A 21224-nucleotide genomic window follows, 5' to 3' on the forward strand; every position below is an offset into this window, starting at 1 on the left:
GAGGTACGCAGTGAGGGTGAGGCTCAGTGAGGATGAGGGACACAGAGTGAGGTACACAGTGAGGGTGAGGTACGCAGTGAGGGTGAGGCTCAGTGAGGATGAGGGACACAGAGTGAGGTACACAGTGAGGCGAGGCACAGTGAGGGTGAGGGTGAGGGACACAGTGAGGGTGAGGGTGAGGCTCAGTGCGGGTGAGGGACACAGAGTGAGGTACACAGTGAGGCGAGGCACAGTGAGGGTGAGGGGCACAGTGAGGTACACAGTGAGGCGAGGCACAGTGAGGGTGAGGGTGAGGGACATAGTGAGGGTGAGGTACACAGTGAGGGTGAGGCACAGTGAGGGTGAGGGACACAGTGAGGGTGAGGCACAGTGAGGGTGAGGGACACAGTGAGGGTGAGGGACAGTGAGGGTGAGGGACACAGTGAGGGTGAGGGACACAGTGAGGGCGAGGGACACAGTGAGGGTGAGGGGCTCAGTGAGGGTGAGGGGCTCAGTGAGGGTGAGGGGCACAGTGAGGGTGAGGTACACAGTGAGGGTGAGGGACACAGAGTGAGGGTGAGGGACACAGAGTGAGGTACACAGTGAGGGTGAGGTACGCAGTGAGGGTGAGGCTCAGTGAGGATGAGGGACACAGAGTGAGGTACACAGTGAGGGTGAGGTACGCAGTGAGGGTGGGGGACGCAGTGAGGGTGAGGCTCAGTGAGGATGAGGGACACAGAGTGAGGTACACAGTGAGGGTGAGGTACGCAGTGAGGGTGAGGCTCAGTGAGGATGAGGGACACAGAGTGAGGTACACAGTGAGGGTGAGGTACAGTGAGGGTGGGGTACGCAGTGAGGGTGAGGCTCAGTGAGGATGAGGGACACAGAGTGAGGTACACAGTGAGGGTGAGGTACAGTGAGGGTGGGGGACGCAGTGAGGGTGAGGCTCAGTGAGGGTGAGGGACACAGAGTGAGGTACACAGTGAGGGTGAGGCTCAGTGAGGGTGAGGGACACAGAGTGAGGTACACAGTGAGGGTGAGGCTCAGTGAGGGTGAGGGGCACAGTGAGGTACACAGTGAGGGTGGGGGACGCAGTGAGGCGAGGCACAGTGAGGGTGAGGGACACAGAGTGAGGTACACAGCGAGGCGAGGTAGGCACACTAACCTGTGGTGACAGATTGCCAGCCCAGGGTGTAGGGGCTTCGGGCCTGTAGATTGTAGCGTGTGACTGGACTCTGGTGATCCTGACTGGGGCTCCAGGACAGCGTGGCCGTGTGACTGGACATCTCCTCCACAATCACCACGCCCGGCGCACCAGGGGGGCCTACAAACAGCAATACAGTGTGTCAGGCAGCACATATTAGTAAAGACACATAAACCCTCAAGGGCGAGTGTGTGTGAGTGTGTGTGAGTGTGAGTGTGTGTGAGTGTGAGTGTGTGCGGCTCTGTGTTTGAGTGTGTGTGTGGCACTCTGTTTGAGTGTGTTTGAGTGTGTTTGAGTGTGTGTGCGGCTCTGTGTTTGAGTGTGTGTGTGTGTGTGCGGCTCTGTGTTTGAGTGTGTGTGAGTGTGTGCGGCTCTATGTTTGAGTGTGTGAGTGTGTGCGGCTCTGTGTGTGAGTGTGTGCGGCACTCTGAGTGTATGTGAGTGTGTGCGGCTCTGTGTTTGAGTGTGTGTGTGGCACTCTGTTTGAGTGTGTGTGTGGCACTCTGTTTGAGTGTGTGTGCGGCACTCTGAGTGTGTGTGAGTGTGTGTGGCACTGTGTTTGAGTGTGTGTGAGAGAGACTGTGAGGGTGTGTGTGAGTGTGAGACTGTGTGTGACAGAGTGTGTGTGAGTGTGCGTGTGAGAGACTGAGAGACTGTTTGAGAGAGTGTGTGAGAGAATGTGTGTGAGAGAGTGTGTGTGTGGGAGTGAGTGAGTGTATGTGAGAGAGAGAGTGTGTGTGAGTGTGAGAGAGAGTGTGAAGTGCGTGTGAGAGTGCGTGTGAGAGTGCGTGTGAGAGTGCGTGTGAGAGTGCGTGTGAGAGTGTGTGTGAGAAAGTGTGTGAGAAAGTGTGTGTGAGAGTGCGTGTGAGAGTGCGTGTGAGAGTGTGTGTGAGAATGTGTGTGTGAGAGTGCGTGTGAGAGTGCGTGTGAGAATGTGTGTGTGAGAAAGTGTGTGTGAGAGTGTGTGAGTGTGCGTGTGAGAGTGCGTGTGAGAGTGCGTGTGAGAGTGCGTGTGAGAATGTGTGTGTGAGAAAGTGTGTGTGAGAGTGTGTGTGAGAGTGTGTGTGAGAATGTGTGTGTGAGAAAGTGTGTGCGAGAGTGTGTGAGTGTGTGTGTGTGAGAGTGTGTGAGAGTGTGTGTGTGAGTGTGTGTGTGTGTGTGTGAGAGTGTGTGAGTGTGTGTGAGTGTGAGTGAGTGTGAGTGTGTGAGTGTGTGTGTGTGAGTGTGTGTGAGTGTGTGTGTGTGTGAGTGAGTGTGAGTCTGAGTGTGTGAGTGTGAGTGAGTGTGTGTGTGAGTGTGTGTGAGAGTGTGTGTGAGTGTGACTGCCCTCCCCCCTCCCCCTCGAGTGCAGAAAAATGTCCCAATCCCAGGGGTCCCTCCAGGCCGCTGGCAGGTTGAGGAGGTCCCAGCGCCACCGCCTGTGGTCTGCGATATCGGGGCCAGGCCTGCCCATGTCAGTCAGGGGGTCAGGCGCGAGGTGACCAGGTGTGAGAGAGTGGACGGACTGGTCCCTTGCAGCCTGCGGCCTCTACGCTCAAAGGTCAATGCTGGACTTGAACGCCGCTCACCGAGACCGAACGGTCAGGAATAACCGGGGCAGAGTAAACCTACCTCTCACAAGGACCACCGCTGTGCCCGATGAACTGTCAACCGCTGTCCGTACTCTGCATCCGTACCTCCCCGAGTGCTGGAGCTGAATATTCCGGATCATCACATCTGCCGAGCTGACCTGCTGCTCAGGAAAGGGGCAGAGTTACTCTCGACAGAGAGGGTACTGAACGTCACACCACCAATCCCACCAGCGGGCACTGATAAAGCAGTGGTATTTTTTTGAAAGGATACACTTGAAGACCGTGTCGAGACAAACAAGAGCTTTATTGCAAAGGCGTTTTCCCGAAGGCTGCCCATTCGCCGACGCAAACGGACTCTGCCGTCACCAATGTCTCACGTGACCAGGCTCTTAAAGTGACCTTGGGCGGGATTCTCCCGTTCCCGGCGGGACGGGGTGGCGTGGTCGGAGAATCCTGCCCCTTGTTCTGACTCGGAACAATCAACCGGAAAATAGCTTCAATTACCCCTTAAACATTCCTAATCAATACAGTTGACACGGCGACCCTTAACTGCTATCTTTACTACCACGCAAACAACAAGAAAACCATCTCAGCAGTCAATCCACTGTTACATACAGTTAGCACATTCCTCCACCCTCGCCCCCACCTTTACATCAGAGCTTCCTGCAATGAAACGCAATTGAACAACAATCAAAATTCGCCATATGAACAATTGTGTGATGAATGTGGGTATTTCAGATATTTGGTATTCGAGGGGGCTGGTGCAGTAAGGGGTAACGGGCTCTGCCTGTTTCCTTCCGAGTTTTGGAACACACAAAACTATTGTTGAGGGGCACTTGCTACTCCCAGCGCTCCCAGTATTCTTCCCGATCTTCCCAGGCACAGCAGGCGGCAAGCTCCATTTTGAAGTGGTTTCCGACGACAATCCGTCTTCAAATTCCGGTTCCGTCGATCACTGCTACCGTTACTTGGCAGCCCCCCCTTGTTATGGGCCGGGGTTTAGAGAACCCCAAAGTGTATCATGGAGTTCCCCTGACCCACGACGTTTACTCGGTTGTGGTCTGGGGAGCACACGGCCCACTCTGCAGCTGAACAAATGAAAATGAAATGAAAATCGCTTATTGTCACAAGTAGGCTTCAAATGAAGTTACTGTGAAAAGCCCCTAGTCGCCACATTCCGGCGCCTGTTCGGGGACGCCGGTACGGGAGGCTGGTAGGTGTACTGCAACAGAGAGTTAAAGAACTTTTAAATTAAAACAATGTTTATTTATGAAACCTGTTAACACTTTATAAACCCACAGGAAACATCTTAACAACTATCAACACCAATCATCCCCCCCAAAGAATACAATACTCTATAAGTAACTCTTAATCTTTCCTTGCTACATCCATCAGACAAAAAAACCTTTTGCAGAAAGGTTTAACTTCTCTACAGAAACAGGTATTATTTTTAAATCACCAAAGGATCTGGAGACAGTCTTTAGATTACAGAGAGAGACTAATACACCTTCTGGCTGTGACCGCAGCTACCCAGTTCTCAAAACGAAACTAAAACGCACCCTGCAGCAGGCAGTCCAAAGTGAAATTAAAAGCAGACAGACAGCCTAGCTCCACCCACACTCTGACATCACTGCAGCCATCCAATAAACACCCACTTCTTAAAGGTACATCCACTACAGCTATTTTATAAACCCCCATTTCTTAAAGGAACCCTCACATGACACCCTCCATCTCCAGATTTGGCGCGGCAAAGTTTTAAGCTTCGGAATCCTTTTCGGATGTCTGCACGGGGATCAAGGATTATTCTGTGTTTTCTGGTTCGCAGGGAGTCTGCGAGCCTGCTTCCGACCTCGTCGCCAGTTTTCTACTGGTTTTTTTTTAAAGGTTAGACTTGCAGACCATGAGGGTATAGACACACAAGAGCTTCATTGGAAAGATGTTTATTCAACAGGCTGTTAGGGTAAATTGCCTGTTTGTTCGTGCAAACAGCCGATGATGTCATCAATATGTCACATGGTCCGACTCTTAAAGTGACCTTGATCCAAAGAGGAGCAAACATCTACCCACAACAGGAGATCTTTCAGAAACCTCCCCTCAGACACAATGCATTCTGGAATTAAATGTCTCTACCAAGTTCCCTTCCGTCTCTGGCTCAGTACTGAGGGTCAGTACTGAGGGAGTGTCGCACTGTCAGAGGGTCAGTACTGAGGGAGTGCTGCACTGTCAGAGGGTCAGTACTGAGGGAGTGCTGCACTGTCAGAGGGTCAGTGCTGAGGGAGCACCGCATTGTCAGAGCGTCAGTACTGAGGGAGTGTTGCACTGTCAGAGGGTCAGTACTGAGGGAGTGCCGCACTGTCAGAGGGTCAGTACTGAGGGAGTGCTGCACTGTCAGAGGGTCAGTACTGAGGGAGTGCTGCACTGTCAGAGAGTCAGTACTGAGGGAGTGCTGCACTGTCAGAGGGTCAGTACTGAGGGAGTGCCGCACTGTCAGAGGGTCAGTACTGAGGGAGTGCTGCACTGTCAGAGGGTCAGTACTGAGGGAGCGCTGCACTGTCAGAGGGTCAGTACTGAGGGAGCACCGCACTGTCAGAGGGTCAGTACTGAGGGAGTGCTGCACTGTCAGAGGGTCAGTACTGAGGGAGTGCCGCACTGTCAGAGGGTCAGTACTGAGGGAGTGCTGCACTGTCAGAGGGTCAGTACTGAGGGAGCGCTGCACTGTCAGAGGGTCAGTACTGAGGGAGTGCTGCACTGTCAGAGAGTCAGTACTGAGGGAGTGCTGCACTGTCAGAGGGTCAGTACTGAGGGAGTGCCGCACTGTCAGAGGGTCAGTACTGAGGGAGTGCCGCACTTTCAGAGGGTCAGTACTGAGGGAGTGCCGCACTGTCAGAGGGTCAGTACTGAGGGAGTGCTGCACTGTCAGAGGGTCAGTGCTGAGGGAGTGCTGCACTGTCAGAGGGTCAGTACTGAGGGAGCGCCGCACTGTCAGAGGGTCAGTACTGAGGGAGTGCCGCACTGTCAGAGGGTCAGTACTGAGGGAGTGCCGCACTGTCGGAGGGTCAGTACTGAGGGAGTGCCGCACTGTCAGAGGGTCAGTACTGAGGGAGTGCCGCACTGTCAGAGGGTCAGTACTGAGGGAGTGCTGCACTGTCAGAGGGTCAGTGCTGAGGGAGTGCTGCACTGTCAGAGGGTCAGTACTGAGGGAGCGCCGCACTGTCAGAGGGTCAGTACTGAGGGAGTGCCGCACTGTCAGAGGGTCAGTACTGAGGGAGTGCCGCACTGTCGGAGGGTCAGTACTGAGGGAGTGCCGCACTGTCAGAGGGTCAGTACTGAGGGAGTGCTGCACTATGGGAGGGTCAGTACTGAGGGAGTGCTGCACTGTCAGAGGGTCAGTACTGGGGGAGCGCCGCACTGTCAGATGGTCAGTACTGAGCGAGTGCCGCACTGTCAGAGGGTCAGTACTGAGGGAGTGCCGCACTGTCAGAGGGTCAGTACTGAGGGAGTGCCGCACTGTCAGAGGGTCAGTACTGAGGGAGTGCCGCACTGTCAGAGGGTAAGTACTGAGGGAACGCCGCACTGTCAGAGGGTCAGTACTGAGGGAGTGCCGCACTGTCAGAGGGTCAGTACTGAGGGAGTGCCGCACTGTCAGAGGGTCAGTACTGAGGGAGTGCTGCACTGTCAGAGGGTCAGTACTGAGGGAGTGCCGCACTGCCAGAGGGTCAGTACTGAGGGAGTGCCGCACTGTCAGAGGGTCAGTGCTGAGGGAGTGCCGCACTGTCAGAGGGTCAGTACTGAGGGAGTGCCGCACTGCCAGAGGGTCAGTACTGAGGGAGTGCCGCACTGTCAGAGGGTCAGTACTGAGGGAGTGCCGCACTGCCAGAGGGTCAGTACTGAGGGAGTGCCGCACTGTCAGAGAGTCAGTACTGAGGGAGTGCCGCACTGTCAGAGGGTCAGTACTGAGGGAGTGCCGCACTGTCAGAGGGTCAGTACTGAGGGAGTGCCGCACTGCCAGAGGGTCAGTACTGAGGGAGTGCCGCACTGTCAGAGGGTCAGTGCTGAGGGAGTGCCGCACTGTCAGAGGGTCAGTACTGAGGGAGTGCCGCACTGCCAGAGGGTCAGTACTGAGGGAGTGCCGCACTGTCAGAGGGTCAGTACTGAGGGAGTGCCGCACTGCCAGAGGGTCAGTACTGAGGGAGTGCTGCACTGTCAGAGGGTCAGTACTGAGGGAGCGCCGCACTGTCAGAGGGTCAGTGCTGTCTGAGAATGTTGTTAATTGGAGGGTTGTCTATGTGTCGAAGTGAACTCTGTTCTCTACAGCTCCGCAATCTTGGACTTGACCCCTCCCTGTGCAGCTGGATCCGCGACTTCCTCACCAACAGACCGCAATCTGTCAGGATCGGCAACAGCTCCTCCTCCACGATAGTCCTCAACACCGGGGCCCCGCAAAGATAAGGGGCTGGTTTAGCACTGGGCTAAATCGCTGGCTTTGAAAGCAGACCAAGGCAGGCCAGCAGCACGGTTCGATTCCCGTACCAGCCTCCCCGAACAGGCGCCGGAATGTGGCGACTAGGGGCTTTTCACAGTAACTTCATTTGAAGCCTACTTGTGACAATAAGCGGTTTTCATTGTGGGTTTTTTTTTCATTTTCATGTGTGCTCAGTGCTCTACTGTACTCCCTATACACACACGACTGTGTGGCAAGACTGAACTCCAACTCCAAGTTTGCGGATAATCCGACTGTGGCGGGCCGTATCTCAAACAACATTGAATCAGACTACAGAAGGGAGATAAATCACTTGGTTGCGATGTACCGAAAACACCCTCTCTCTAAATGTTGGAAAGACCAAGGAACTGATCATCGACTTCAGGAAGCGCAGCGCGACACACACTCCCGTCTGCATCAATGGCTCAAAGTGGAGATGGTCGATAGCTTTAAGTTCCTGGGGGTCACCATCGCCAACAGTCTGTCCTGGTCCACTCACGTTGATGCAACAGTCAAGAAAGCCCAACAACGTCTTTACTTCCTACGGAAGCTAAAGAAATTTAACATGTCTGCATCGACTCTGACATACCTCTACAGATGTGCGATAGAGAGCATCCTATCCGGCTGCATCACAGCTGGTATGGCAACTGCTCGGCCCAAGACCGCAAGAAACTGCAGAGTGTGGTGAACTCAACTCAACGCATCACACAAGCTTGCCATCCTCCCATTGATTCTGTCTACACCTCCCGCTGCCTCAGGAAGACAGACAGCATTATCAGAGACCCCTCCCACCCAGGCATTGCCCTCTTCCAGACCCTTCCATCAGGCAGAAGGTACAGAAGTCTGAAGACCCGCACATCCAGACATCGGAACAGCTTCTTCCCCACAGCTACCAGACTCCTCAACGACTCCCCCTCGGACTGATCTGTTCCCTGTCAGAACACTATTCACGATGCCCTATGCTGCTCTTGTTCATGTATTTGCTTTGTTTGGCCCCTTGTTCCGCATTGTAACCAATCACTGTTTGTCGATGTACCATTTGTCAATGTTCCCTGTCGATTATTCTTGTGTCTACTATGTACGTACTGTGTACGTTCCCTCGGCCGCAGAAAAATACTTTTCACTGTACTCCGGTACATGTGACAACTCAAATCAAATCAAATCAAATCGAACACCCGGTTCCCACGCCCCGGCCGAGAATACTCACAGCTCGCATCTTCTCAAAGTGACCCCCTTCTCTCTGGAAGTTGATTGGCTGCCCGTCGAATGACCACAGGAAGTGAGCGTGTAGTGTCCGGTCATGTCTGCTCCTGCAGGTCAGGACAGCGCTCTCCCCCACCGTTAGCTCCAGGTCCGCCGGGGTCAGCTCCACCTCTGTCACATCTGTGCAAAGGCCAGGCCACCAGCTGGTCAATAACCCAACGCAGAGACAGAGCTACTCACCCCCACCCCCACCCCCCCCCCTCCGCCCAGGTCGGCCCCCTCCCACCCCCCCTCCGCCCAGGTCGGCCCCCTCCCACCCCCCCCTCCGCCCAGGTCGGCCCCCTCCCACCCCCCCTCCGCCCAGGTCGGCCCCCTCCCACCCCCCCTCCGCCCAGGTCGGCCTTTCTCACACACCAGGCAGTGGAAATCCGGAACCTTCGCCCCACCGACCCCTCAAACAGCTGTCCAGGATTTTTACGGACCGTCAAACGGAACTTTCGTTCCCCATTTTGACAGACTTTGTTTTGTTGGAGAATGTCATCATTTAATCTGTTAATTTCCATGACGTGGGGCGTCGCTGCCTCAGTCCCAGCGTTTATCGCCCGTCCCTCATTGCCCCTTGAGAAGGTGATGGGTGAGCCGCCTTCTTGAACCCGCTGCAGTCCCGTGTGGTGTAGGTACACCCACTGTGCTGATTGGGAGGGAGTTCCGGGATTTTGCCCCAGCGACAGTGAAGGAACGGCCGATATATTTCCCAGTCGGGATGGTGAGGGGCTCGGAGGGGAGCCTCCAGGTGGTGGGGGTCCCAGGTATCTGCTGCTCTTGTCCTTCTCGATGGTAGAGGCCGTGGGTTTGGGAGGTGCTGCCTAAGGGGCCTTGGTGAGTTGCTGCTGTGCATCTTGTAGACGGTACACACGGCTGCCTCTGTGCGTCGGTGGGGGAGGGAGTGAATGAGGTGGTGGATGGGGGCTACTTTCTGAGTATCGGTCAGGAAGCTCAATCTGGAACGGTCAGTGACTAACTATAAGAGGTGAGCCGTTTAAAACGAAGGTGAGGAGAGTTTTATTCTCAGTACTGAGAGAATCACGCGTTTCTGGATTTCTCTTCCTCGAAGGGCGGCGGGAGCAGATTCTCTGACTATTTGTACGGCCGAGGTGGATAGACTCTCCATTAACGGGAGGGGTGAAAGGGTATTGTGGGGTCAGCGAGACTGTGGGGCCAAGGTGACCATCAGATTGGGTTAGATGGGCCGAGTGGCGTTACTCCGAGTCCTCGATCATCCGTGAACCCCGTGTGTACCTGTCCTGGGAGTGTTTGATGGGGACAGTGTAGAGGGAGCTTTACTCTGTATCTAACCCTGTGCTGTACCTGTCCTGGGAGTGTTTGATGGGGACAGTGTAGAGGGAGCTTTACTCTGTATCTAACCCCGTGCTGTACCTGTCCTGGGAGTGTTTGATGGGGACAGTGTAGAGGGAGCTTTACTCTGTATCTAACCCCGTGCTGTACCTGTCCTGGGAGTGTTTGATGGGGACAGTGTAGAGGGAGCTTTACTCTGTATCTAACCACGTGCTGTACCTGTCCTGGGAGCGTTTGATGGGGACAGTGTAGAGGGAGCTTTACTCTGTGTCTAACCCCGTGCTGTACCTGTCCTGGGAGTGTTTGATGGGGACAGTGTAGAGGGAGCTTTACTCTGTATCTAACCCCGTGCTGTACCTGTCCTGGGAGTGTTTGATGGGGACAGTGTAGAGGGAGCTTTACTCTGTATCTAACCCCGTGCTGTACCTGTCCTGGGAGCGTTTGATGGGGACAGTGTAGAGGGAGCTTTACTCTGTATCTAACCCCGTGCTGTACCTGTCCTGGGAGTGTTTGATGGGGACAGTGCAGAGGGAGCTTTACTCTGTATCTAACCCCGTGCTGTACCTGTCCTGGGAGTGTTTGATGGGGACAGTGTAGAGGGAGCTTTACTCTGTATCTAACTCCGTGCTGTACCTGTCCTGGGAGTGTTTGATGGGGACAGTGTAGAGGGAGCTTTACTCTGTATCTAACCCCGTGCTGTACCTGTCCTGGGAGTGTTTGATGGGGACAGTGCAGAGGGAGCTTTACTCTGTATCTAACCCCGTGCTGTACCTGTCCTGGGAGTGTTTGATGGGGACAGTGTAGAGGGAGCTTTACTCTGTATCTAACCCCGTGCTGTACCTGTCCTGGGAGTGTTTGATAGGGACAGTGTAGAGGGAGCTTTACTCTGTATCTAACCCCGTGCTGTACCTGTCCTGGGAGTGTTTGATGGGGACAGTGTAGAGGGAGCTTTACTCTGTATCTAACCCCATGCTGTACCTGTCCTGGGAGTGTTTGATGGGGACAGTGTAGAGGGAGCTTTACTCTGTATCTAACGCCGTGCTGTACCTGTCCTGGGAGTGTTTGATGGGGACAGAGTAGAGGGAGCTTTACTCTGTTTCTAACCCCATGCTGTACCTGTCCTGGGAGTGTTTGATGGGGACAGTGTAGAGGGAGCTTTACTCTGTATCTAACCCCGTGCTGTACCTGTCCTCGGAGTGTTTGATGGAGACAGTGTAGAGGGAGCTTTACTCTGTGTCTAACCCCGTGCTGTACCTGTCCTGTGAGTGTTTGATGGGGACAGTGTAGAGGGAGCTTTACTCTGTATCTAACCCCGTGCTGTACCTGTCCTGGGAGTGTTTAATGGGGACAGTGTAGAGGGAGCTTTACTCTGTACCTAACCCCGTGCTGTACCTGTCCTGGGAGTGTTTGATGGGGACAGTGTAGAGGCAGCTTTACTCTGTATCTAACCCCGTGCTGTACCTGTCCTGGGAGTGTTTGATGGGGACAGTGTAGAGGGAGCTTTATTCTGTATCTAACCCCGTGCTGTACCTGTCCTGGGAGTGTTTGATGGGGACAGTGTAGCGGGAGCTTTACTCTGTATCTAACGCCGTGCTGTACCTGTCTCGGGAGTGTTTGATGGGGACAGTGTCGACGGAGCTTTACTCTGTATCTAACCCCGTGCTGTACCTGTCCTGGGAGTGTTTGATGGGGACAGTGCAGAGGGAGCATTACTCTGTATCTAACCCCGTGCTGTACCTGTCCTGGGTGTGTTTGATGGGGACAGTGTAGAGGGAGCTTTACTCTGTATCTAACCCCGTGCTGTACCTGTCCTGGGAGTGTTTGATGGGGACAGTGTAGAGGGAGCTTTATTCTGTATCTAACCCCGTGCTGTACCTGTCCTGGGAGTGTTTGATGGGGACAGTGTAGAGGGAGCTTTACTCTGTATGGCTGTAAATCCCATTAGAGATGGTGCAAGACTGGATTTGAAAGCTTTTAAAAATCAATATCCAATTAAGGGGCAATTTAACGTGGCCAATCCACCTAACCTGCACATCTGTGAGTTGTGGGGGTGAGACCCACGTGGACACGGGGAGATTGTGCAAACTCCAGATGGACAGTTACCCAGGGCCGGGATCGAACCTGGGACCTCGGCGCTGTGAGGCTGCAGTGCTAACCACTGCGCCACCTTGCCGCGCGATCTTGAAGCTTTTCACTGGGGTCCGTTACCTTTCACATACACATTTCCGGAGCTGGCTGAGGTGCCGAATATGTTCTCTGCCCGGCAGGTGTAGTGTCCAGTATCCCTGTGGGTGACGTTGGTGATCCGCAGGGTTCCGTCTTGTGAAACGCTTACCCTGTGGGGGAGAATTGGAGTCAGTGCATGGTTGGAAATCTGACACATCCCAGTTCCAATGTCAGGCCTGAGAATTGTGACAGGCAGCGTTTCAAACCCAGACACATAGTCCCTGTTCGAAGGACAGTGCACCCAGCAGCTGGACACAACACGGAAATATAAACCCCTCCCTATCTCTGTAACCTCCTCCAGCCCCGACACCCTCCCTATCTCTGTAACCTCCTCCAGCCCCGACACCCTCCCTATCTCTGTAACCTCCCCCAGACCCTACTCCCCTCCCTATCTCTGTAACCTCCTCCAGCCCCTACACCCCCTCCCTATCTCTGTAACCTCCTCCAGCCCCTACAACCCCTCCCTATCTCTGTAACCTCCTCCAGCCCCGACACCCTCCCTATCTCTGTAACCTCCTCCAGCCCCGACACTCCTCCCTATCTCTGTAACCTCCTCCAACCCCGACACCCCTCCCTATCTCTGTAACCTCCTCCAACCCCAACACCCCTCCTTATCTCTGTAACCACCTCCAACCCCAACACCCCTCCCTACCTCCGTAACCTCCTCCAGTCCCTACACCCTCCCTATCTCTGTAACCTCCTCCAGTCCCAACACCCTCCCTATCTCTGTAACCTCCTCCAGTCTCTACACCCTCCCTATCTCTGTAACCTCCTCCAGCCCCTAGACCCCTCCTTATCTCTGTAACCTCCCCCAGCCCTGACACCTCCCTATCTCTGTAACCTCCTCCAACCCCGACACCCCTCCCTATCTCTGTAACCTCCACCAGCCCCTATACCCTCCCTATCTCTGTAACATCCTCCAGCCCCTACACCCCTCCCTATCTCTGAAACCTCCTCCAGCCCCTACACCCCTCCCTATCTCTGTAACCTCCTCCAGCCCCCTACACCCCTCCCTATCTCTGTAACCTCCTCCAACCCCTACACCCTCCCTATCTCTGTAACCATCTGCAGCCCCTACACCCTCCCTATCTCTGTAACCTTCTCCAGCCCCTACACCCCTCCCTATCTCTGTAACTTCCAGCTCCCTACACCCCTCCCTATCTCTGTCAACTCCTCCAGTCCCTACACCCCTCCCTATCTCTGAAACGTCCTCCAACCCCAACAACCCTCCCTATCTCTGTCCCCTCCTCCAACCCGAAACCCCTCCTTATCTCTGTAACCTCCTCCAGTCCCTACACCCTCCCTATCTCCGCAACCTCCTCCAGTCCCTACACCCTCCCTAACTCTGAAACCTCCTCCAACCCCAACACCCCTCCCTACCTCCGTAACCTCCTCCAGCCCCTACACCCTCCCTATCTCTGTAACCTCCTCCAGCCCCTACACCCTCCCTATCTCTGTAACCTCCTCCAGCCCCTACACCCTCCCTATCTCTGTAACTCCTCCAACCCCAACACCCCTCCTTATCTCTGTAACCACCTCCAACTCCAACACCCCTTCCTACCTCCGTAACCTCCTCCAGCCCCGACACCCCTCCCTATCTCTGTAACCACCTCCAGCCCCTACACCCTCCCTATCTCTGTAACCTCCTCCAACCCTACATCCCCACCCTATCTCTGTAACCTCCTCCAACCCCGACACCCCTCCCTACCTCCGTAACCTCCTCCAGTCCCTACACCCTCCCTATCTCTGTAACCTCCTCCAACCCCGACACGCCTCCCTATCTCTGTAACCTCCTCCAGTCCCAACACCCTCCCTATCTCTGTAACCTCCTCCAGTCTCTACACCCTCCCTATCTCTGTAACCTCCTCCAACCACGATACCCCTCCCTATCTCTGTAACCTCCTCCAACCACGATACCTCTCCCTATCTCTGTAACCTCCTCCAACACCGACACCCCTCCCTATCTCTGTAACCTCCTCCAGTCCCTACAACCCTCCCTATCTCTGTAACATCCTCCAGCCCCTACACCCCTCCCTATCTCTGAAACCTCCTCCAGCCCCTACACCCCTCCCTATCTCTGTAACCTCCTCCAGCCCCCTACACCCCTCCCTATCTCTGTAACCTCCTCCAACCCCTACACCCTCCCTATCTCTGTAACCATCTGCAGCCCCTACACCCTTCCATATCTCTGTAACCTTCTCCAGCCCCTACACCCCTCCCTATCTCTGTAACTTCCAGCTCCCTACACCCCTCCCTATCTCTGAAACGTCCTCCAGCCCCTACACCCCTCCCTATCTCTGTAACTTCCAGCTCCCTACACCCCTCCCTATCTCTGTAACCTCCTCCAGTCCCTACACCCTCCCTATCTCCGCAACCTCCTCCAGTCCCTACACCCTCCCTATCTCTGAAACCTCCTCCAACCTCAACACCCCTCCCTATCTCTGTAACCTCCTCCAGCCCCTACACCCTCCCTATCTCTGTAACCTCCTCCAGCCCTTACACCCTCCCTATCTCTGTAACCTCCTCCAGCCCCTACACCCTCCCTATCTCTGTAACCTCCTCCAGCCCCAACACCCCTCCCTATCTCTGTAACCTCCTCCAGTCCCTACACCCTCCCTATCTCTGTAACCTCCTCCAACCCCGACACGCCTCCCTATCTCTGTAACCTCCTCCAGCCCCTACACCCTCCCTATCTCTATAACCTCCTCCAGTCTCTACACCCTCCCTATCTCTGTAACCTCCTCCAACCACGATACCTCTCCCTATCTCTGTAACCTCCTCCAACACCGACACCCCTCCCTATCTCTGTAACCTCCTCCAGTCCCTACAACCCTCCCTATCTCTGTAACCTCCTCCAGCCCCTACACCCTCCCTCTCTCTGTAACCTCTTCCAGCCCCTACACCCCTCCCTATCTCTGTAACCTCCTCCAGCCACTACACCCCTCCCTATCTCGGTAACCTCCTCCAGCCACTACACCCCTCCCTATCTTGGTAACCTCCTCCATCCCCTACAACCTTCCCTATCTCTGTAACCTCCTCCAGCCCCTACAACCTTCCCTATCTCGGTAACCTCCTCCAGCCACTACACCCCTCCCTATCTCGGTAACCTCCTCCAGCCCCTACACCCCTCCCTATCTCTGTAACCTCCTCCATCCCCTACACCCCTCCCTATCTCGGTAACCTCCTCCAGCCACTACACCCCTCCCTATCTCGGTAACCTCCTCCAGCCACTACACCCCTCCCTATCTCGGTAACCTCCTCCATCCCCTACAACCTTCCCTATCTCTGTAACCTCCTCCAGCCCCTACACCCCTCCCTATCTCTGCAACTTCCTCCAACCCCGACACCCCTCCCTATCTCTGTAACCTCCTCCAAAGCCTAAAACTTCCCTATCTGTAACCTCCTCCAGCCCCTACACCCCTCCCTATCTCTGTAACCTCCTCCAGTCCCTACACCCTCCCTATCTCTGTAACCTCCTCCAGTCCCTACACCCTCCCTATCTCTGTAACCTCCTCCAACCCCGACAACCCTCCCTATCTCTGTAACCTCCTCCAGCCCCTACACCCTCCCTATCTCTGTAACCTCCTCCAGCCCCTACACCCCTCCCTATCTCTGTAACCTCCTCCAGTCCCTACACCCTCCCTATCTCTGTAACCCCGTCCAACCCCGACAACCCTCCCTATCTCTGTAACCTCCTCCAGCCCCTACACCCTCCCTATCTCTGTAACCTCCTCCAGTCCCTACACCCCTCCCTATCTCTGTAACCTCCTCCAGTCCCTACACCCTCCCTATCTCTGTAACCTCCTCCAACCCCGACAACCCTCCCTATCTCTGTAACCTCCTCCAGTCCCTACACCCTCCCTATCTCTGTAACCCCGTCCAACCCCGACAACCCTCCCTATCTCTGTAACCTCCTCCAGCCCCTACACCCTCCCTATCTCTGTAACCTCCTCCAGTCCCTACACCCCTCCCTATGTCTGAAACCTCCTCCAGACCCGACACCCTCCCTATCTCTGTGACCTCCTCCAGCCCCCTCGCCCCTCCCTATCTCTGTAACCTCCTCCAGCCCCTACACCCCTCCCTATCTCTGTAACCTCCTCCAGCGCCTACACCCCTCCCTATCTCTGTAACCTCCTCCAGTCCCTACAACCCTCCCTATCTCTGTAACCCCCTCCAGCCCCTACACCCCCTCCCTGTCTCTGTAACCTCCTCCAGCCCCTACAACCCCTCCCTATCTCTGTAACCTCCTCCAGCCCCTAAAGCCCTTTCTATTTAACCTCCTCCAACCCCTACACGCCCTCCCTATCTCTGTAACCTCCTCCATCCCCTACACCCCTCCCTATCTCTGTTGTACTGATCTGTACATCTGCACATACACCAGGGACTACAGACAGATGTAAGAGCCACAGCATCACTAGAGGGCAGCATCAGAGACAGGTATAAAGGGTCCAGCCCAAGGGAGGATCTGCCTCTTTCAGAAGCACAGGGCTAGTGAGCAGCAGCACAGGGCTAGTGAGCAGCAGCACAGGGCTAGTGAGCAGCAGCACAGGGCTAGTGAGCAGCAGCACAGGGCTAGTGAGCAGCAGCACAGGGCTAGTGAGCAGCAGCACATGGCTAGTGAGCAGCAGCACAGGGCTAGTGAGCAGCAGCAGACAGAGACAGCTCAGCACAGGCAGCTTACCTCAGCTTCACTGGTCATACCTCTTGACTGTATTATATCTAGTTAAGCTCTGAAACAGAACGAACCCATTGAATAAAGTATTTGTGTTAACTGGGAGTCTACAATCTTTATTCAGACTTAGAGAATAACATATGATACCAGGAGTGATTTCAGAAAGCTAGCTAGACACCAGCAAGAGAAGAAAAACTTAAACCGGATATTCGACTGTGGAATACTTCGCAGCAAATGGATCCTCGACGACTAACTGATTCGATGGAACTCCATAGCAGCGAGAAACAACCGGTAATTTAAGTTATAACTGGAAAATGTTTGAACCGATGTTCCAAATATTTATCGCAGCTAATGATTAAGCACGGCCTCTGATGCAATGAAAATAGCCCGACTACTCTCAACAGGAGGGCATGAAGCTAGAGAAATGTATAATTGCTTTAATTACTTCGAAGGTGAGGACAACACCACAGTAGATGTTATACTCAAAAAATTTGTTGAACGCTGTCACAGTCAGTCCGGTGAGATGCTGGAAAGATTTAACACTTGTCAGAGAAACGGAGGGCCCATCACTGATTTTACTACAAATCTCAAGTTAATACCACAAGGCTGTGATTATGCTGATTTCAGTGATAATGCATCAATTAATTTCTGGACTATCTGATAAAGAGTTGAGGGAATAACTTTCACAAAATAAGTATCTAACTCTAGAAATCGCTATACAAAAATGCCTTGCTTATGACCAAAAACAAAATCAGTCTCTACAAACACAGAATCATCATTTAGAAAACAAAATTGGTGAAGATGGCGCGAACACTCGCCACGAGGCGAAGACGGAGGTTCTGAGCGGCAGCCATCTTGAGAAAGGAGCCGCACATGCTCATTTGCGAAAAGAGGGCACAGTACAGGAAACCCGGTGTGCGCATGGGCAATCGAGTCCTACGCATGACGTCACGAGCGTCATGACATCAGAGGACCCGGACCACGCCCACTTAAAAGGGAAATGCACGAAAATGAACAAAAAGAAATTTAAAGCTGCAAAACCCAATTTTCTTGCCTCCAATGACAGAACAATGCCCGAACTTACACCAGCGGTGGACAATAACTTTCACAACACCCTGGAACAAGCGCAGTTAGCACCACCCTAGAAGATGATATGGTCCTTGTAGGCTACGACTCAGACGAAGATTTCATCTTGGGAGATGGCGACCCCAGGACCAACTCCGAGCCGCAACTAGAGGTGTTGTACCGCGAAGACCCCGACGATGAGGTCTTCGGATTGGGGAATCTTCAGCCCAGCATATATGACATCCCGACTCTGAGTGCGGGATTATGCTGCGGCCTGACGCCAAGAAACAGAGAGTGGGCCACGCACCAGCACCACGCACCACTCTGAGAGTGGTCCCAGCCTCCACACAAGATGATTTGTTCATTGAACATGAAGAGAACGATCACAACTCCGAAACAAAAAGCGATGATTTGTCCATCGAGCGATACACACAATACTGCTCAGACAGGGCGGAGTTATTCAGAGATCCTGATCACAGCATCAGCAACACGGTTGAAAAGCTCAATGCGACTCTTCTCATGGCAGATTAATCTAATACCATGGTGCCATGGCAGATCGTCGAAACATGGGATGACAGCAATACCCAAGACGAAGACGACGCCACACAGTGAGCACAGAACGACTCCATTGAGAGAGCGGTGACAGACTCCACAGAGAGAGAGCGGTGACAGACTCCACAGAGAGAGAGCGGTGACAGACTCCACAGAGAGAGCGGTGACAGACTCCACAGAGAGAGCGGTGACAGACTCCACAGAGAGAGCGGTGACAGACTCCAGAGAGAGAGAGCGGTGACAGACTCCACAGAGAGAGCGATGACAGACTCCACAGAGAGAGCGGTGACAGACTCCACAGAGAGAGAGCGGTGACAGACTCCACAGAGAGAGAGCGGTGACAGACTCCACAGAGAGAGCGGTGACAGACTCCACACAGAGAGCGATGAAAAACTCCACAGAGAGAGAGCGGTGACAGACTCCACAGAGAGAGCGATGACAGACTCCACAGAGAGAGCGGTGACAGACTCCACAGAGAGAGAGCGGTGACAGACTCCACAGAGAGAGCGGTGACAGACTCCACAGAGAGAGAGCGGTGACAGACTCCACAGAGAGCGATGACAGACTGTACAAAGAGAGAGAGTGCGATGAAGGACTCCACAAAGAGAGCGATGAAGGACTCCACAGAGAGAGCGATGAAAGACTCCACACAGAGAGCGATGAAAGACTCCACAGAGAGAGTGATGACAAACACCACAGAGAGAGCGATGAAAGACTCCACCGAGAGCGCGATGAAAGACTCCACACAGAGAGCGATGAAAAACTCCACAGAGAGAGCGATGAAAGACTCCACAGAGAGAGCGATGAAAGACTGCACACAGAGAGCGACGACAGACTCCACAGGGAGAGCGATGACAGACTCCACAGAGAGAGCGATGAAAGACTCCACACAGAGAGCGATGAAAGACTCCACAGAGAGAGCGATGACAGACTCCACAGAGAGAGCGATGAAAGACTCCACAGAGAGAGTGATGACAAACACCACAGAGAGAGCGATGAAAGACTCCACAGAGAGAGCGGTGACAGACTCCACAGAGAGAGCGATGAAAGACTCCACAGAGAGAGCGATGAAAGACTCCACAGAGAGAGCGATGACAGACTCCACAGAGTGAGCGATGAAAGACTCCACAGAGAGAGCGATGACAAACTCCGCACAGAGAGCGATGGCAGACTCCACAGAGAGAGCGATGAAAGACTCCACAGAGAGAGCGATGAAAGACTCCACAGAGAGAGCGATGAAAGACTGCACACAGAGAGCGATGACAGACTCCACAGGGAGAGCGATGACAGACTCCACAGAGAGAGCGATGAAAGACTCCACACAGAGAGCGATGAAAGACTCCACAGAGAGAGCGATGACAGACTCCACAGAGAGAGCGATGAAAGACTCCACAGAGAGAGCGATGAAAGACTCCACAGAGAGAGCGATGACAAACACCACAGAGAGAGCGATGAAAGACTCCACAGAGAGAGCGGTGACAGACTCCACAGAGAGAGCGATGACAGACTCCACAGAGAGAGCGATGACAAACTTCACGGAGAGAGCGATGAAAGACTCCACAGAGAGAGCGATGAAAGACTCCACAGAGAGAGCGATGACAGACTCCACAGAGAGAGCGATGAAAGACTCCACAGAGAGAGCGATGACAAACTCCGCACAGAGAGCGATGGCAGACTCCACAGAGAGAGCGATGAAAGACTCCACAGAGAGAGCGATGACAAACTCCGCACAGAGAGCGATGACAGACTCCACAGAGAGCGATGACAGACTTCACAGAGAGAGCGATGACAGACTCCACAGAGAGAGCGATGACAGACTCCACAGAGAGAGCGATGACAGACTCCACAGAGAGAGCGATGAAAGACTCCACAGAGAGCGTGTTGAAAGACTCCACCGAGAGAGCGATGACAGACTCCACAGAGAGAGCGATGAAAGACTCCACAGAGAGAGCGATAAAAGACTCCACAGAGAGAGAGGTGACAGACTCCACAGAGAGAGTGATGAAGGGCTCCACAGAGAGACCGATGAAAGACTCCACAGAGAGAGCGATGACAGACTCCACAGAGAGCGATGACAGACTGCACAGAGAGAGAGAGTGCGATGAAGGACTCCACAAAGAGAGCGATGAAGGACTCCACCGAGAGAGCGATGAAAGACTCCACAGAGAGCGCGTTGAAAGACTCCACAGAGAGAGCGATGAAAGACTCCACACAGAGAGCGATGAAAAACTCCAGAGAGAGAGCGATGAAAGACTCCACACAGAGAGCGATGAAAAACTCCACAGAGAGAGCGATGACAGACTCCACAGAGAGAGCGATGACAGACTCCACAGAGAGAGCGATGACAGACTCCACAGAGAGCGATGAAAGACTCAACACAGAGAGCGATGAAAGACTCCACAGAGAGAGCGATGACAGACTCCACAGAGAGAGCGATGAAAGACTCCACAGAGAGAGCGATGACAGACTCCACAGAGAGAGCGATGACAGACTCCACAGGGAGAGCGATGACAGACTCCACAGAGAGAACGATGAAAGACTCCACACAGAGAGCGATGAAAGACTCCACAGAGAGAGCGATGACAGACTCCACAGAGAGAGTGATGACAAACACCACAGAGAGAGCGATGAAAGACTCCACACAGAGAGCGATGAAAGACTCCACAGAGAGAGTGATGACAAACACCACAGAGAGAGCGATGAAAGACTCCACAGAGAGAGCGGTGACAGACTCCACAGAGAGAGCGGTGACAGACTCCACAGAGAGCGATGAAAGACTCCACACAGAGAGCGATGACAGACTCCACAGGGAGAGCGATGAAAGACTCCACAGAGAGAGCGATGACAAACTCCACGGAGAGTGCGATGACAGACTCCACAGAGAGAGCGATGAAAGACTCCACAGAGAGAGCGATG

The 21224-nt window shown here is 53.9% G+C and overlaps 1 protein-coding gene across 1 annotated transcript; it reads right to left on the reverse strand.

Annotated features, from left to right (window-relative positions):
• Nucleotides 1-1139: 1139 nt before the first annotated feature.
• LOC140399404 (contactin-5-like) lies at nucleotides 1140-12176 on the reverse strand. The gene is made up of 4 exons (XM_072488983.1): nucleotides 12002-12176; nucleotides 8442-8617; nucleotides 2795-2915; nucleotides 1140-1303 (listed from the first exon to the last, which is right to left on the reverse strand). The coding sequence occupies exons 1-4, from the start codon at nucleotides 12174-12176 to the stop codon at nucleotides 1140-1142; spliced, it is 636 nt and encodes a 211-aa protein (XP_072345084.1).
• Nucleotides 12177-21224: the final 9048 nt, after the last annotated feature.

Source organism: Scyliorhinus torazame, chromosome 22, assembly GCF_047496885.1.
Source record: "Scyliorhinus torazame isolate Kashiwa2021f chromosome 22, sScyTor2.1, whole genome shotgun sequence".
NCBI classification, from domain to species: Eukaryota; Metazoa; Chordata; class Chondrichthyes; order Carcharhiniformes; family Scyliorhinidae; genus Scyliorhinus; species Scyliorhinus torazame.

Excerpts from the sequence above, each read along its gene's own strand:
- LOC140399404 (XM_072488983.1), bottom strand. The coding sequence starts at position 12,176 with ATGTGTCAGATTTCCAACCATGCACTGACTCCAATTCTCCCCCACAGG. Across the intron at positions 2,916-8,441 it reads ACTTTGAGAAGATGCGAGCT|CAGGTCAGCTCGGCAGATGT; the intron begins GTGAGTATTCTC and ends TTTCCTGAGCAG. Across the intron at positions 1,304-2,794 it reads AGCGGTGGTCCTTGTGAGAG|GCCCCCCTGGTGCGCCGGGC; the intron begins GTAGGTTTACTC and ends TGCTGTTTGTAG.